The sequence below is a fragment of the Myxocyprinus asiaticus genome, chromosome 30, assembly GCF_019703515.2.
Source record: "Myxocyprinus asiaticus isolate MX2 ecotype Aquarium Trade chromosome 30, UBuf_Myxa_2, whole genome shotgun sequence".
NCBI lineage: Eukaryota > Metazoa > Chordata > Actinopteri > Cypriniformes > Catostomidae > Myxocyprinus > Myxocyprinus asiaticus.
In genome coordinates, this window is record NC_059373.1 from 19,181,169 (window position 1) to 19,197,095 (window position 15,927).

The 15,927-nt window shown below is 40.9% G+C and overlaps 1 protein-coding gene across 7 annotated transcripts in view; it reads left to right on the forward strand.

The window, feature by feature from the left end:
* trioa (trio Rho guanine nucleotide exchange factor a) overlaps window positions 1–15,464 on the forward strand; it is a 183,684-nt gene extending 168,220 nt beyond the window's left edge. For 4 of the 7 annotated variants that reach the window (XM_051664228.1, XM_051664231.1, XM_051664232.1 and 1 more), the window contains 10 exons: window positions 169–932; window positions 2,701–2,948; window positions 10,294–10,432; window positions 10,540–10,567; window positions 10,675–10,837; window positions 10,931–11,052; window positions 11,173–11,251; window positions 11,605–11,805; window positions 11,920–12,058; window positions 12,703–15,464. In XM_051664228.1, coding sequence (XP_051520188.1) covers window positions 169–932; window positions 2,701–2,948; window positions 10,294–10,432; window positions 10,540–10,567; window positions 10,675–10,837; window positions 10,931–11,052; window positions 11,173–11,251; window positions 11,605–11,805; window positions 11,920–12,058; window positions 12,703–13,248 — 2,429 coding nt within the window. In that variant the 3' untranslated portion in view covers window positions 13,249–15,464. The remainder of the gene's footprint in view (window positions 1–168; window positions 933–2,700; window positions 2,949–10,293; window positions 10,433–10,539; window positions 10,568–10,674; window positions 10,838–10,930; window positions 11,053–11,172; window positions 11,252–11,604; window positions 11,806–11,919; window positions 12,059–12,702) is intronic. The other 3 variants (XM_051664229.1, XM_051664234.1, XM_051664230.1) reach the window with 2 other exon arrangements.
* Window positions 15,465–15,927: the final 463 nt, after the last annotated feature.

Here is a 15,927-nt window from a genome sequence, read left to right on the forward strand (position 1 = left end):
CACTGAAGGTGGAACACCCACTACTGTTAGTTGTCCTAGCAGGCACAATCCCAAAGTTGCCAAATATCTGCCTATTAATCTGCCTGGCCATTATATTGGTCTATCTTCTGGTGCTGATATAAGGTTTAATATAATGAGTTCTGTCCTTTCTGCTGGTCTTTTTTCCAGCGCTTTCATCTCCACTAGAGTACCAAAGGAACCATGTAGATGGACCTGGTGTCTCAGTCAGCTGTGTTCAGGCTGGAGGGAGTGGGGGTCAAGGAATGGCCCCTGGAGGAGCCCCGGCTGGGTCCGGTTCCCGCTCCCGTCCCTCCCGTATCCCCCAGCCCTCACGCCTGCCTCAGCCCCTTCGTCATCACTCTCCCGCCCTGGGGGCTGGAGGCCACGAGCTTGACGGCCCAGACAAAATATCAGGTATGTCCCCAAGACCTCTCTCTAAGGGTCCCTCACCCTCTAGTGCCACAGAGCATGGAGACCCCTCTAAATTGAAGGTTCCTGGGAGCCCTCACCCCAAACAGACTGACTCTACAGAAAGTGCTTCCAAAGAGAGCAGGGATGGAGCAGCCCCAGCCCAGATCCCTCGTGCCACCGTGGCCCCACTCACTCTGGTCAAACCCAGACCTGGCACTGTTTCACCAATGGCTTCCCCAAGAGCCACACCGGCTTTCAAAGACTCCATCCCAACCTGCTGTCCTGGGCCAAAGACAGTTGGGGCCTCCACCCCTTCTACTTCCAACTCCTGGAGCTCCATACCTGCCTCCCCTGCCAGCAGGCCTGGTACTTTCACCTTCCCTGGGGAGACATGTGACTCGCTGGGCCGGCAGAATCAGAACCAAAGTCACCGGCATTCCACTCAGAGTAAAGATGCAGACCGCATGAGCACCTGCTCTTCTGCCAGTGAGCAGTCTGTCCAGTCCACTCAGAGCAACGGGGTAAGAGACTCTCTCCAGTCTCCCAGCCGACCACAGCGCTTCAGCTGGTCTCTGCTCCTGTTTTCCCTCATGAATGACTCTCTAACCCACCTGGATTCTGTCTGATTTCTGCTTCTCCTAACCTGGTTTTTACTCTGTGGATCTCCAACAAATCCTTGCTCTGCATCTCTGAAATCTAACCCAGTTCTGCTTTCAGCTAAATACTAACTTCAGTTACTGTGTGTTAATGGAGTTGTAAAACAAGAAAAAGTTTTCCCCTTCTTTTAAAAGCCATAAACGCTCTCGCCAACCTCAAAGCAACATTCTCTGTGTGGGGTCTTTACAAGTTTTTCTTCTGAGAATCAGCTTGTTTTAAGGACTAGCATGCAAGACACATCTCTGGATACTTTGATTCTGTCTAGCATGTGACCTACAGTAGTTCAGAATTTTAGACAAGTCACATCTGTATAACAGACTAACTAACATGGATTCATATCTCTCACTCTTCTTTCTCTATCTCTTTTGTGACTCTTTTCTAGTTTAAGAATGCATGACTTCACTGTAGTACACTTGCCAGTTCACATGTAATATGCTAATCAAATCATAAATATGCTGCTATCTAAAACATGGGCTATGTTCTGAATAGAATACTAGCAGTTCAGCATACACTATGTTGCCTTCTGTTATGCTGATAATAGTAAGTCAAACAGTATGCTGAATGTAAAAATGTTTGATTACATTTGGCAATTAGGCTACATTTGTTGGCACATGACCTCATCATGTAGCAAGTTTCATTAACACAAGTGGCAACCACTTTTCTCAGAAATTCAAGTGGTTATATTGCATTTGTAATCCAATTTAGTCTAAAAACTTTTGGCAGTACTATCAAACAATGAGTCAAGGAGGTGTTAAATGCATTGAGAGCATTACATTTTGTGGGACATGGTTACAAGCACAGTTGTATCCACCTTTTCCTGAAAGCAGAAGTGTTCCACAATTTATAATGTAAGCCTGTATTTGTTTTTCATTCTCCAATGTTTTCACTCACATCGGCGGATATTTTTAGCGGATAATGTGATATTTAGTGTATTAAATGTTGAATAATGCCAAATAAAAAAAAACACGTGGATCAATAGTGCCGATATTTTATAGAGTTTCGATGAGCATTTTTTGACTGTGTAGATGACATAAAGCTATGGTCCAAGGTTAGTTGCACTGAAATCATTAACTACTTCAAATTATTATGACAGCCAACAACTGCACATGTTGAACTTATTTTTACTCCAACTAACACTTAAAATGGTTATTGTTCTCCGTCTGGATCACTCGTTCAGATATTTTTTGCATTGTGTCTTATGGAGACCGGAACCAGCAAAACTAAAAATCATATTTAAAAATTATAATCAACATGGTACCACCCAGTGGTTGGTCAGGAAAACTGTGGATAATGCATGTTTTGGCAAAGTAGACGGTCTTCTGGGTATTCTATAAATGCTGTTATTACATATACTGTGCACTTTATGTATACTCTACACTGCAGAAATAGTAAGTGTGGTATGCTTTTCTGAACATAGCCATCGTGTAGTTGTGCTGCTATTGGGAATGATTGACTGAAGAACTGTTTGAGGGTGGGAGTTGTTACAGAATTTTTTATAACCTAAAAGAAAAAGGTATACAAATCAGGCATGAATTAAAGTTGATTTGTTGCTTTTATTAATAAAAGAGTTTGTTCTGTATTAAAGGTGTGAGTGTATCTAATACTAAGACTTGTGTTTGTGTGTGTTCACAGAGTGAAAGCAGCAGCAGCAGCAATATCTCCACCATGTTGGTGACTCAGGACTATGTGGCTCTGAAAGAGGATGAGATTAATGTTGGTCAGGGGGAGGTGGTGCAGATCCTTGCCTCCAATCAGCAGAACATGTTCCTGGTATTCCGTGCCGCCACTGACCAATGCCCGGCCGCCGAGGGCTGGATCCCCGGATACGTGCTGGGCCACACCTCTGCTATTATCCCTGATGTACCAGAGGGAACCATTAAGTAAGGGCACCCCTCTAACCCAGTCTCATAAACCATGCTGTTTTAGTTTTATAAAGTCATAAAAAGGAAAATATTAAAAAACAGTTCACTCCCCTGCTTGTTATTGATCCCTAGTGGTAATTATCAATTTATAAATTGACATTTTTATATACCTCTCATTTTATAAGTTGGTCATTCAACAATGCATACATAGTACAGAGTTCCTACAAGGTGCTTGAAGTACTTGAATTTGGCTTTTACAAATTTAAGTCCTGGAAAACCCTTGAAAATAGCCATTTTTACATTTTCACAATCAATTGTTACTGGAGGATTTAAAAAAATATATATTTTATAGATACTGCTGTGGCAGATTTAACAAGTATGAATCCTTACAACTATCAGTTTTATTTAAAAATTACTCTCCAGGTGAAAAAATTAGATGAGATGTAAAACGTTACGAGATTTGAATGCAGATCAATGGAGGATTCAGTTTTGTGAGCCATCTAATGCCCCCTTGTGTACAGAAAGATTTGTGTCTCAGAAAAATAGGTTATTTCTGACAACATTTGGGTCAATATCAAAATATATTGACAAACATGTCCCTTGACTTTTTTTGTCATGAAAAAGCTTTCATCATTCTATAACCGAACCTTTTTTTGGGGGGGGGGGCGGGGGGGGGGGGGATTTTTCCCCTTTTTCTCCCAATTTGGAATGCCCAATTCCCAGTGTGCTTTAAGTCCTCGTGGTCACGTAGTGATTCGCCTCAATCCAGGTGGCGGAGGACAAATCCCAGTTGCCTCTGCGTCTGAGACCATCAACCCGTACATCTGTTGTGTGACTTTAGAAAACATGGAACATAACACATGAGTCATGTGAACTACTGTTTACAGACCCAGTTATTCACTTTTGTTGGAAAGCGAAGTGCTTTTTTAAGGGAGCACACTACAATTGCACATCAGTTTCGTCATGAATGAACCAAGAACTGTTACTGTGAGAATATGTAGTTAAAGATGCACATTGAGATATGTTGTACTTGTAATAAGTGGTGTTTTATGAAAATAAATTAACTGAATTAATAAAATATTTTTATTTAAAATGAACAAATAAAGAATTTGTTTTAATGACATCTCGTGCATAGTCCTTGAAAACAAATAAAAATGTGCTTGAAAAGTCCTTGAATTTAACTTTGAAGCATCTGTACAAACCCTGATAGTAATAATAAGAAAGTCATCTGTTATCATAATAAAAATTTACAAATATTTGGGTAATATCCTCTACTTAGTCTATTTTGTAATTTATGATGTATGTATTTCATCATATATATATATATATATATATATATATATATATATATATATATATATATATATATATATATATATATATATATACATATATATGTGTGTGTGTGTATATATATATACACTAATGAGAGAAAACATTATGACCACATGCCTAATATGATGTTGGTCCTCCGCATGCCGCCAAAACAGTGCAGACCCGCCAAGGCATGGATTTTACAAGACCCCTGAAGGTGTCCTGTGGTATCTGGCACCAAGACATTAGCAGCAGATCCTTCAAGTCCTGTAAGTTGCAAGGTGGAACCGCCGTGGATCGGACTTGTTGGTCCAGTACATCCCACAGTTGCTCAATTGGATTGAGATCTAGGGAATTTGGAGGCCAGGGCAACACCTTGAACTCTTCTTCATGTTCCTCAAACCATTCCTGAACAATGTGTGCAGTGTGGCAGGGCGCATTGTCCTGCTGAAAGAGGCCACTGCCATCACGGAATACCAGGGGTGTACCTGGACTGCAACCATGTTTAGGTAGGTGGCAAGAACATTGCCCAGAGCATCACACTCCCTCCACCGGCTTGTCATCTTCCCACAGTGCATCCTGGTGCCATCACTTCCCCTGGTAAACAGCGCACACGTACACGGTTGTTCACGTGATGTAAAAAAAAAAAAACGGGACTCATCGGACCAGGTGACCTTCTTCCACTACTCCAAGGTCCAGTTCCGACACTCGCGTGCCCATTGTAGATGCTTTCAATGGTGGACTGTGGTCATCACGGGCACTCTGACCAGTCTGCGGCTACACAGCCCCATACGCAGCAAGGTGCGATGCACTGTGTGTTGTGACACATTCCTCTCGTAACCATCATTCAAATTTTCTGTGACATCTGTAGACCCTCTGTCGGTTCAGACATGGTGTATCAAAGTGCCTTTGGCGCCCAACACCCTGTCGCAGGTTTGTGGTTTGTTCCTCCTCAGACCAATGTCCCTAGGTACTCACCCCACAAGCCTTGCTGTTTCAGAGATGCTCTGACCCAGTCGTCTGGCCATAACAATTGGCCCTTGTCAAAATCAGATCTTTACTCCTGCCCATTTCTCCTGCGTTCAACACGTTGACTACGAGAACTGATTGTTCGTTTACCATCTAATATACTCAGATCTTGACATGTGGCCTTGTTAGGAGATGATCAACATTATTCGCTTCGATATCCAGATATTCTGGTCAAAGTTTCAGAATTTTGCGTGCGATGTGGTGGGCACTCGGGTTTCGTTTTGCCCCAGACTTTGTGTTCTGGGCGATGGGGTGGTTATCGATGTGGGGGATGGCCATATTGAGAACTGGGTTCTGACCTGTGTGATGATCGCCAGACAGGTTATTTTGAGGGGTTGGAGGTCAACTGGTGCGCCCCCATATCCGGAGTGGTGCACAGAGATGGGGAGGGTAGTGGCTTATGAGGAGGTGTCATTGGGAACACGGGGGTGATTTAGATTTGTTTGTCTGGAAATGGGGCAGGTATTTGGAATTTTGGGGGGGCTCTCGGGTGGGGTGTGAAGAGAGTATCGTAGTATAGTTTTTAAGTGAGTATGATTATTACATGTGTTTATGTATATATTTACTTATGTGTGATCACAGGATTGTTTTTTGGGGAGGCGGGGTTGGGGGCTTTAAATGTTGTGTGTGTGTGTGTGTGTGTGTGTGTGTGTGTATATATATATATATACACTATATTGCCAAAAGTATTCACTCACCCATCCAAATAATTGAATTCAGGTGTTCCAATCACTTCCATGGCTACAGGTGTATAAAATGAAGCACCTAGGCATGCAGACTGCCTCTACAAACATTTGTGAAAGAATGAATGGGCCGCTCTCAGGAGCTCAGTGAATTCCAGCATGGTACTGTGATAGGATGCCACCTGTGCAACAAGTCCAGTCGTGAAATTTCCTCACTACTAAATATTCCACAGTCAACTGTCAGTGGTATTATAACAAAGTGGAAGCGATTGGGAATGACAGCAACTCAGCCACGAAGTGGTAGGCCACGTAAAATGACAGAGCGGGGTCAGCGGATGCTGAGGCAAAGAGGTCACCAACTTTCTGCAGAGTCAATCGCTACAGACCTCCAAAGTTCATGTGGCCTTCAGATTAGCTCAAGAACAGTGCGTAGAGAGCTTCATGGAATGAGTTTCCATGGCCGAACAGCTGCATCCAAGCCATACATCACCAAGTGCAATGCAAAGCGTCGGATGCAGTGGTGTAAAGCACGCCGCCACTGGACTCTAGAGCAGTGGAGACGTGTTCTCTGGAGTGACGAATCACGCTTCTCCATCTGGCAATCTGATGGACGAGTCTGGGTTTGGCGGTTGCCAGGAGAACGGTACTTGTCTGACTGCATTGTGCCAACTGTGAAGTTTGGTGGAGGGGGGATTATGGTGTGGGGTTGTTTTTCAGGAGCTGGACTTGGCCCCTTAGTTCCAGTGAAAGGAACTCTGAATGCTTCAGCATACCAAGAGATTTTGGACAATTCCATGCTCCCAACTTTGTGGGAAAAGTTTGGGGATGGCCCCTTCCTGTTCCAACAGGACTGCGCACCAGTGCACAAAGCAAGGTCCATAAAGACATGGATGAGCGAGTTTGGTGTGGAAGAACTTGACTGGCCTGCACAGAGACCTGACCTCAACCCGATAGAGCACCTTTGGGATGAATTAGAGCGAAGACTGCGAGCCAGGCCTTCTCGTCCAACGTCAGTGTCTGACCTCACAAATGCGCTTCTGGAAGAATGGTCAAAAATTCCCATAAACACACTCCTAAACCTTGTGGAAAGCCTTCCCAGAAGAGTTGAAGCTATTATAGCTGCAAAGGGTGGGCCGACGTCATATTAAACCCTATGGATTAAGAATGGGATGTCACTTAAATTCATATGCGTCTAAAGGCAGATGAGCGAATACTTTTGGCAATATAGTGTATGTGTGTGTTTCTTGTTATTATAAGATTTAATAAAAAATATTAATTACAAAAAAATATTATTTGCTTCACCTGTGAGTGGTCATAATGTTTTGGCTCATCTGTGTAAATAAATAATAGTGCTGTCAGTCGATTAAAATATTTTATTGCGATCAAATATATTTTTTTCATAGATAATCGTGATTAATTGCAGATTTTGAAAGTGCTAAAATTGGACTTTATTTCTATTCCTGTCAAAATGCATTATTTCATTTTTGGGAAAGAAAACAACATTTTTTCAAAAGAAAAAAAACATTTTCCAAAGCATTACATAGGATAAAAACAGAAATGTACTAAAATAGCACCAATTCAAGTAACATTAAACATTTCCCAAAGTGTAAGTGGGAGGTTGAATAATCCAAGACAGTTTAGAGTGCAACAAGATTAATAAATATTTATTTGTTTAATTATTTTTAATTATTATTATGAGTCTAGTGCTCATGGAAAAGATGTGTCTTCAGCCATTTTTTGAAGACAGAAAGGTTATCTGCTTCACGGATGGAGTTGGGAAGGTCATTCCACCACCGAGGTACAGTGAAGCCGAAAGTCCAGGAAAGTGATTTGGTGCTTCTTTGTGTTGGTACAAGACGCTGCTCATTAGCTGACTGCAGGCTTCTGGTGGGAACGTAATTCTGCAGGAAAAAATTTAGGAATGATTGTATCAGATCCAGTGAGTGTTCAGTATGCCAGCATCAGAGCCTTGAACTTGATACGTGTAGCAACCGGCAGCCATTATAGAGAGACAAGGAGTGGTGTAACATGGGCTCTCTGTGGTTCATTGAAGACCAGATGTGTTGCTGCATTCTGGATAATTTGCAGAGGCCTAATTGCGCATACAGGAAGGCCGGCAATGAGAGCGTCACTGTAATCCAGTCCAGATATGACAAGTGACTGAACAAGGAGTTGTGTGGCTTGTTCAGAAAGGAAGGGTCTTATTTTCCTGATGTTGTAGAGTGTAAATCTACATGATTGTGCTGTCTTTGAGATGTGGTCGGTGAAATTGAGTTGGTTTTCGATGATAACCCTTAGATTTCTGACCGTTTTGGAAGGTGTTCTTGTGGATCAACTCAGCTGAACGGTGATGTTGTGCTCAAGAGCAGGGTTGGCTGGAACAACGAGGAGCTCAGTTTTTGCTAGGTTGAGTTGCAGGTGGTGATTCTTCATCCAGCCTGAGATATCTGCCAAACAGGCCGATATTTGAGCCGATACTGAGGGGTCATTGGGCTGGAAAGACAAGTGGAGCTCTATGTCATCAGCGTAGCAGTGGTAAGAGAACCCGTGTGCTTGAATGATGGGTCGCAGTGATGTTGTGTATATAGCGAAGAGAAGTGTTCCAAGCACTGAGCCCTGAGGCACCCCAGTAATTAAGTGATGTGACTTGGACACCTCACCACTCCAGCCTACCTACCTGAGAAATAGGTAGTTCCTGTGATGCCCAGAGTAGATAGGGTGGACAGGAGGATCTGATGGTTGATTGTGCCAAATGCTGCAGATAGGTCCAGTAGAATAAGGACGGATGATCTGGATCCCACTCTCGCCTGTCTCAGCAACTCGGTGATAGATAGCAGGGCAGTCTCGGTGGAATGTCCACTTTTGAAGCCTGACTGATTGTCACGTAGCAGCTTGTTCTGTGAGAGATAAGCAGAGATCTGATTGAAAACTACCCTTTAAACAGTTTTTGCCATGAATGGGAGTAGAGAGTCTGGTCTGTAATTTTGTACTTGTGTGGGGTTAAGCGCAGGTTTTTAAGAAGTGTAGTTACTCGAGTCTGCATAAATGCTGTGGGAAAGGTGCCTGTAAGTAGAGATGTGTTAATTATGTGTGTGAGTGCAGGTAGGATGGATGGAGAAATGGCTTGGAGAATGTGAGAAGGAATAGGGTCAAGGGGGCAAGTTGTGGGGTGGTTTGAGAGGAGTTTAGAGACCTTAGTGTCGGTCAGAGGAGAGAACATGGATATAGAGAAGAGTTGCATACAAGAGATGGGTGTTTGAGAGGCTGTGGTGCTGAGAAAGTACTGCTGATGGCTGAAAGCTTATCAGTAAAATAAATGCGATGCAGTCATATGCGTTTTTGACCACATTCATATGTGTTTTTTGTGATCCGATCACATAACGTTTTAGAATCCGTTTAGACCTGTATTTAGCGCTGACTACATGTGATCACCAAAAACATATTATAATACCAGGTGTCAACGAGGTCTAAATATCTTAAAGGGATAGTTCACCCAAAACTTTAAATTCAGTGATTGTTGACTGACCTCTGTGCTGTTATAACCCCATATTACTTTCTTTCTTTTTCTAAACACAAAGGGAGAAATTGTGAAAAAAAATTGTGTGCTCAGTGATGTCATACAATGGCAGTTTATGGTGACCACCTCTTCAAGCTTCAAAAGAAAGTTTTATTCAGAAGTCTAATGAATTATTCCATGAGACCCATGATTGCTCTGAAGGAATATGATAAAGTTTGGTGAGAAACAAACCAAACTCTAATGTATTCTTTAGTGAAACTTTTGACCGACCATTGTTCTCCTCTGCGCGTTCATGGCAGGGCACAAGAGCAACAGTTATCTGCACCTGCTCGCGAGATGGTCCACCACAGTGATACTAATAACAGAACACAACGCAGTTGCACACAAACCAGAGAACAGAACTTACTAAACATGTCTGATGAATTTGTAGTTGGAGAATAGATGCATTTCTATGCCCAGCCTCATTTGTTTAAAACGGAGTACTCAATCAAACTGAGAGAGATACAGGAAGAGATACTTTATCCATCACTTGATCATTGACACGGAATTGTTGCTATGTGTGTTTGTGATATGTATGTCAGTGTAATGTCCTATTGAAATTGCAAGGGTTCTGCCCTATTCCAACCAATGTTTACAATTTGCACAGAGCTGAATAAAATGTCAAAATCTAATGTGAAACTGGTAAATGCGTTAATCGCATAAAGTGTTTTATTACGTGTTAAACATTTTATATAATCGCATGCATTAATGTGTTAATTTCGACAGCTCTAATATATAAGCTGTCTGCATACATTTCAGACTGTCATTTGCTTCTTTCCAGCAGGAAATCTTCATGGCATACGTCCCTCCGCATTCGAAAGAAGTCAGAGAAAAGAGAGAAGGAAGGTAAAAAGGAGACCAAACTGGAAAACGGATACAGGAAATCCAGAGAGGGACTGACTAACAAGGTCTATGTGAAGGTAACTCAAATTTACAGACATACAAACCTTCATGTAACTTCCTGAATATCTAGATTTTTTCATATTCGGAAAGCTAAATACTCAAAACGTTGCTCTCTGTTTTGCAGCTTCTAAATCCCAATTATATCTATGATGGTAAGTTATTGATTTTACACATGTTCATCATTCTGTTTATTTAGAAGTATTTACAGTCACAATCATATCTAAAGCAGGATATTAAATTAATATTTTTTTTTCTCCAGTTCCCCCGGAGATCCTCATCCCACTGAGTGATGTGACGTGTGATAAAGGAGAGTGTATTACCCTAAGGTGTAAAGTGTGTGGCTGCCCCAAAGCCACAGTCACCTGGAAGGGACCGGACCAGAAAACACTCACCAACAACGATCACTTCAGCGTAGCCTACAGGTGCAGACAAAATACAAGAATGTCTTTCATATTCTCTGGCTAATCAAATGGTAAAGTTTCATCTATAATATAATTCCTCTGCCTGCAATTTAGTGAGACTGGTGAGGCCACGTTGCGTATTGTGGGTGTGAACTCCGAGGATGACGGCGTGTACACTTGCATTGCTTCAAATGATGTAGGGAGTGTGACATCATCAGCCAGCCTCAGAGTCTTGGGTAAGAAAATGTTCCCGCTCAGACTCAATCCAGCATTGCAAACAGTGCACTTAGTGTAAATAAAGATATTAGAGATTTACTTTAGCAAGGCTGTGAGCTTATCCAGACTGTCTTTCTCAGGAACTACCAATGATGGAATCCGAGTAACATGGAAAGACAACTTTGAGTCTTTCTACACTGAGGTGGCTGAGCTGGGCAGGTGAGACACATGGGAATTTATACACAGAATTTTGAAATCAAATGGATTCCCTTACAGAAATATAGAGAGTGGTCTTGCAAAGATTTTTGGCAATTATGTGGGGAATATGTTGTAAGTGTCTGTGTAACATCCGAGACAACTGCTACAGTATATCAGCTAGCATAACATTAAAAATTACAATGTGCATCTTTAACTGCAAATTTGGAGTAAATAAAAATTTTTTGCAATGGTGGTCTCCAAATCATTCCTTGAAATTGTTTTGTGCAAAGTTTTTTGGTACTGATGTCAGTTGTCATGAATCATGGAGAATGGGCCAGTATTGTAATTATAATTATGGTTCCTCTATCTCTCAGGGGACGGTTCTCTGTAGTGAAACGCTGTGACCAGAGGGGGTCAAAGCGCACTGTGGCGGTCAAATTTGTGAATAAGAAACTCATGAAGCGAGACCAGGTCACCCACGAGTTCAGAATCCTACAGAGACTCCAGCACCCGCACGTTGTCAGACTACTGGACACCTTTGAGACCTCCAGCTGCTATGCGCTGGTCCTTGACATGTGAGAACTCACACACACACTCCTTGCTATCAGTGTGAACTGTTTCACACTCATGCATATATATTAGGCTGCTGTGGAAGTGTTCCTGACCGTGTGTATTGTGTGATCATACAGGGCTGATCAGGGCCGTCTATTGGACTACATTGTGAGCTGGGGGAACCTCACTGAGGAGAAGGTGGCCTTTTACCTCCGGGACATTTTAGAAGCTTTACAATACTTGCACAACTGCAGAATAGTTCATCTTGATTTGAAGGTCAGTGTGATATTACATGAATTTTAACTGAGAGGAGATAATGGCTCTGTTCCGAAACCTAGTGAGCTGCATTGGTGTATACTACTAACTGCCTCTCAGGCAGCATCCGAACTGTGATGGAAACTCATAAGTGACTGATTTGGAATGTTTTATATAGATATTTATTTTTATGACTCCATACATGTTAGGTTTATAAACCTTTACCAAAAAAAAAAAAAAAAATTCAGGTCGATTGAAATGTATTTGTAGACTTTAGAAAGCAGAATAAAACAGTAATAATGTCAAATAAATTTAAAAAAATCACAATTATGTCCTTCTGGAATTTTCCACAGACCCCCTAGCATCCCAGTGTGGCCCTGACCTAAACTATTGTATTTTGACCTAGATTTTGGAATGAAAATAGCCATAGAAGCTGGCATGGTGTTAAAAAGCAAACAAACATAATGATTTTCTGCAGAATGTCTTCTCTGCAATGGATACATGCAATACTGTCTTAGAATTTGGCCAAAAGATGTCTCAAAAGATGACTTAAAATGCTGCCTGCTTGCCAGGTTTTGGAACAGAGCCACTGTGTCAGCTTTATTTCCATTGTAATGTTTCAAGATGATGCGGTACTTTTGTCTAATTTCCCTTTCCCTGATCAGCCTGAAAATCTGGTGGTGGACCAGAGCCCCTCCCAGCCGCTGGTAAAGCTAACAGACTTCGGCGACGCGGTGCAGCTAAATTCGACTCCTTATTTTCACCCTCTGCTGGGTAGCCCAGAATTTGCGGCCCCTGAGCTGGTTATCGGGGACCCTGTCTCTCTGTCCTCTGACTTATGGAGTTTGGGGGTGGTGACGTATGTGATGCTGAGTGGGGCGTCTCCATTTTTGGATGAAAGCGTGGAGGAGACGTGCCTCAACATCTGCCGGCTAGACTTTAGCTTCCCCGACGACTACTTTCAGGGCGTGAGCCAGGCGGCACGGGATTTCATGTGTCTGCTTCTCAGGACAGAGCCTTCCAAGCGGCCCTCAGCTGCCACTTGCCTGCAGGAGCCCTGGCTGAGGCCCGGAGTGGGCCGTCGCTCAGCTGAATGCATCGATACTTCGAGACTCATCTCCTTCATCGACCGGCGCAAACACCAGAACGACCTGCGACCGCTCGGAGGCATCAGGGCTTTTCTGCAAAGCAGGCTACAGCCCAGGATCTGACCAAGAAAATTGAAACGTTAATCTCATGCTCTTTCTGCTGCCAATTATGATGTAGAAGATGACTTTAGTCCTGAGCTAATCAAAATGTGTGCTGACAAACGTGTCTGCCAATCGGAGCCTTCTTTGTCATATAACATTTGATATTGATAGTTCTCTCCCAGTCATTTGCTGCTGCTTAGTTCCATATTAAATTAAGACTTTTAAGCAGAGATAAAACAATAGAATATAAAAAAATATATACACATACAGTATATAAATGAAATATTTCTCTGATTTGCTGAATGATCAACAAATCAACACAAATGAACTAATATTTTGTGTGGAACAAATTTACCTACACAACAGTGGCAGAGGTTTTTTGAAAAAAGCGATGCAATTTCAATTTAGCAAGGAGAACAACCTTTTTGTTTGTTTTGCCTGAGCCAGAGAGAGCAAGCAGCTCTGTTTTTGTGCTTTTACAGTGTTCAACTCAAAATATTTAATGTCAAAACCTTTTATAAAAATGGCAATTACATTATAAAGATTATGACACATTTTCAGGAATATGTTTGAATAAATAAAAAACAACATCAGTGAAATCAGTTACATCATATCAAAATGAATGCAACATACAAATTGTGAGCAAATTAAAAGTTCTTAAAAGCATTTTAAGTGAAAGCTTGTTTTGGTCTCCTAGTGTAATTAGTTGCTTATTTGAACGATGATGATCATGCCACATTTAGCTGCAAAACATTTTAACGGTTGCAAGTTATACCTATTTTTTATTTGCTATGACTAGAACAAGTTGTGTTGTGAATTTTACAGTTGTATAAGCCTTATTCTATAATATCTGTCTGCCCTACTGTTTTTTTTATTTTTTTTTTTTTTATTTTATTTTTTTTTCCTTCAGTTCAGTTTCTTTTTTTAATGTAACGTCACAAGGGTGGAGAAATGAACCCCAACAGAAGACAGCCATTGGGCGGCCAAACGTCTGAGTGGCCAATCAGCTTTAGACAGGAAAGCAGCAAGGAATGACTGAAGACTGTAAATGCACTCACATTGTGTCCAGTTTTTACCTTGTGTAATGCTTCAGCTTCAACGGTTTATGCAATTATTTATGATGACATCCGTTATACCTTTAATAAAAATATAGAATAGCATGTACTTTGTACTGCAGGTTCTGCTGTTGTTTATTTAATCTGGTCATTTTCTTTACTAAAGTATTATTGTCCTGTTATCATACCGGGTCATCGTCTACATGGCAGTACATTGTCACTTTTCTGTGATTATACATATCGGTATGCCAAAGCTCTCCATGCTGTTATGAGTCTTTTTTTTTTTTTTTTGTCCCCTAGACACATTTGACTCCTTTTAATTTATACATGATATAGCTGTGACTTGTTGTTTACATGAGTTTATCATAGCTTTACATTTGGAAAGAATTGCTTTTTTTATTTTTATTTTTTTCATGGGTTTCCATGTTATTGGCATTTCATAGATTTTCAGTTTTCTGCACATTTATTGGGGTATTTCTGAATCACACCTCCCAGTTAGACGATACAAGGCAGTCCTTGACATTGAAATGCTTTTATTGTTATAGCAAAACATCATGGACAAAAATGTGAAGCCTTTAAATGATTAAATATGTCTTACCATATAGTTTTTATAAAAAAGTACAGTAGCTCCTTTTTATTTCTAAGGCTGTGAATAGTTTTTGTGACTGTTTAGTCATAAGATCTCACCAGTTTGTTTCTGTAAGTAAGTTCTGACTGGAAAGAGATTCAGTTAACAATTGGCCTGTTGCTCTCAATATGTTGATTTCTTTTGGAGCCAGTGATCCTTGCATCATGCATCCCTCAATTGAGATTTTGAAGCGTAGTGAAATGTTCGATTGGTGGACAGTGACTCTTTCCAAGTAGGAAGGAACATTGTTGATTCATCTGTATAGATCCATATCATGTCCCCTAATTTATTTGTCATTGTAAAGTTGTACAGATGCATTTACAGTGTGGGAACTTGGACTGGATACATTTTCAAAGTGTTTTGTTGAATGTCTAATGTTCGTTCTGATCTCATTGTATTTTAATGTATGAAATTTAATTTTAGACTTGTTTTATTTCAATTATTTGATACTTTTTGCATGTGTATATTTCGTTGTACAGTAACCATTAGTGTTTACGCGAAACGTGCTGTAAATATTTTCAGCAGTTATTTTGAAATTAAACATATGGAACATTCTCATGCCTGCTGTGCTTTATTTCCTTTATTTGTAACACTTGAGGTAGTTAATGAGGCATTGAGTAAAAATATACCAAGGTTAATGGTTTGAATATTAAATATTTATGATGTCTTACACCACCAATGTCCAACTTACAGAATACAGTAAGCAGAAAAGAATGTGCCTCATTATGACTAGAAAATGTGAATGTGGCAACAAAAAAAAACAAAAAGGATGTTAATATGTGCCTGAAGTAGAGTCTCTTTGTTTTCAAACAAGGGTCCATAGAGATTATACAAAACTTTTCCTAATTGTTCATAGCATTTCTATTGTGATGAAAATTAAATTAAAATTAATAAGCCACGGTTACATTACACTTTGTACTCCATTCATTGAAGCGTATTCTGGAAATTCAAGTTTGTGTGAAGACGTTTTGCATTCCGCTGTGCACCAATTCAAGCTGGTCGTGTCTAGATGGGAAC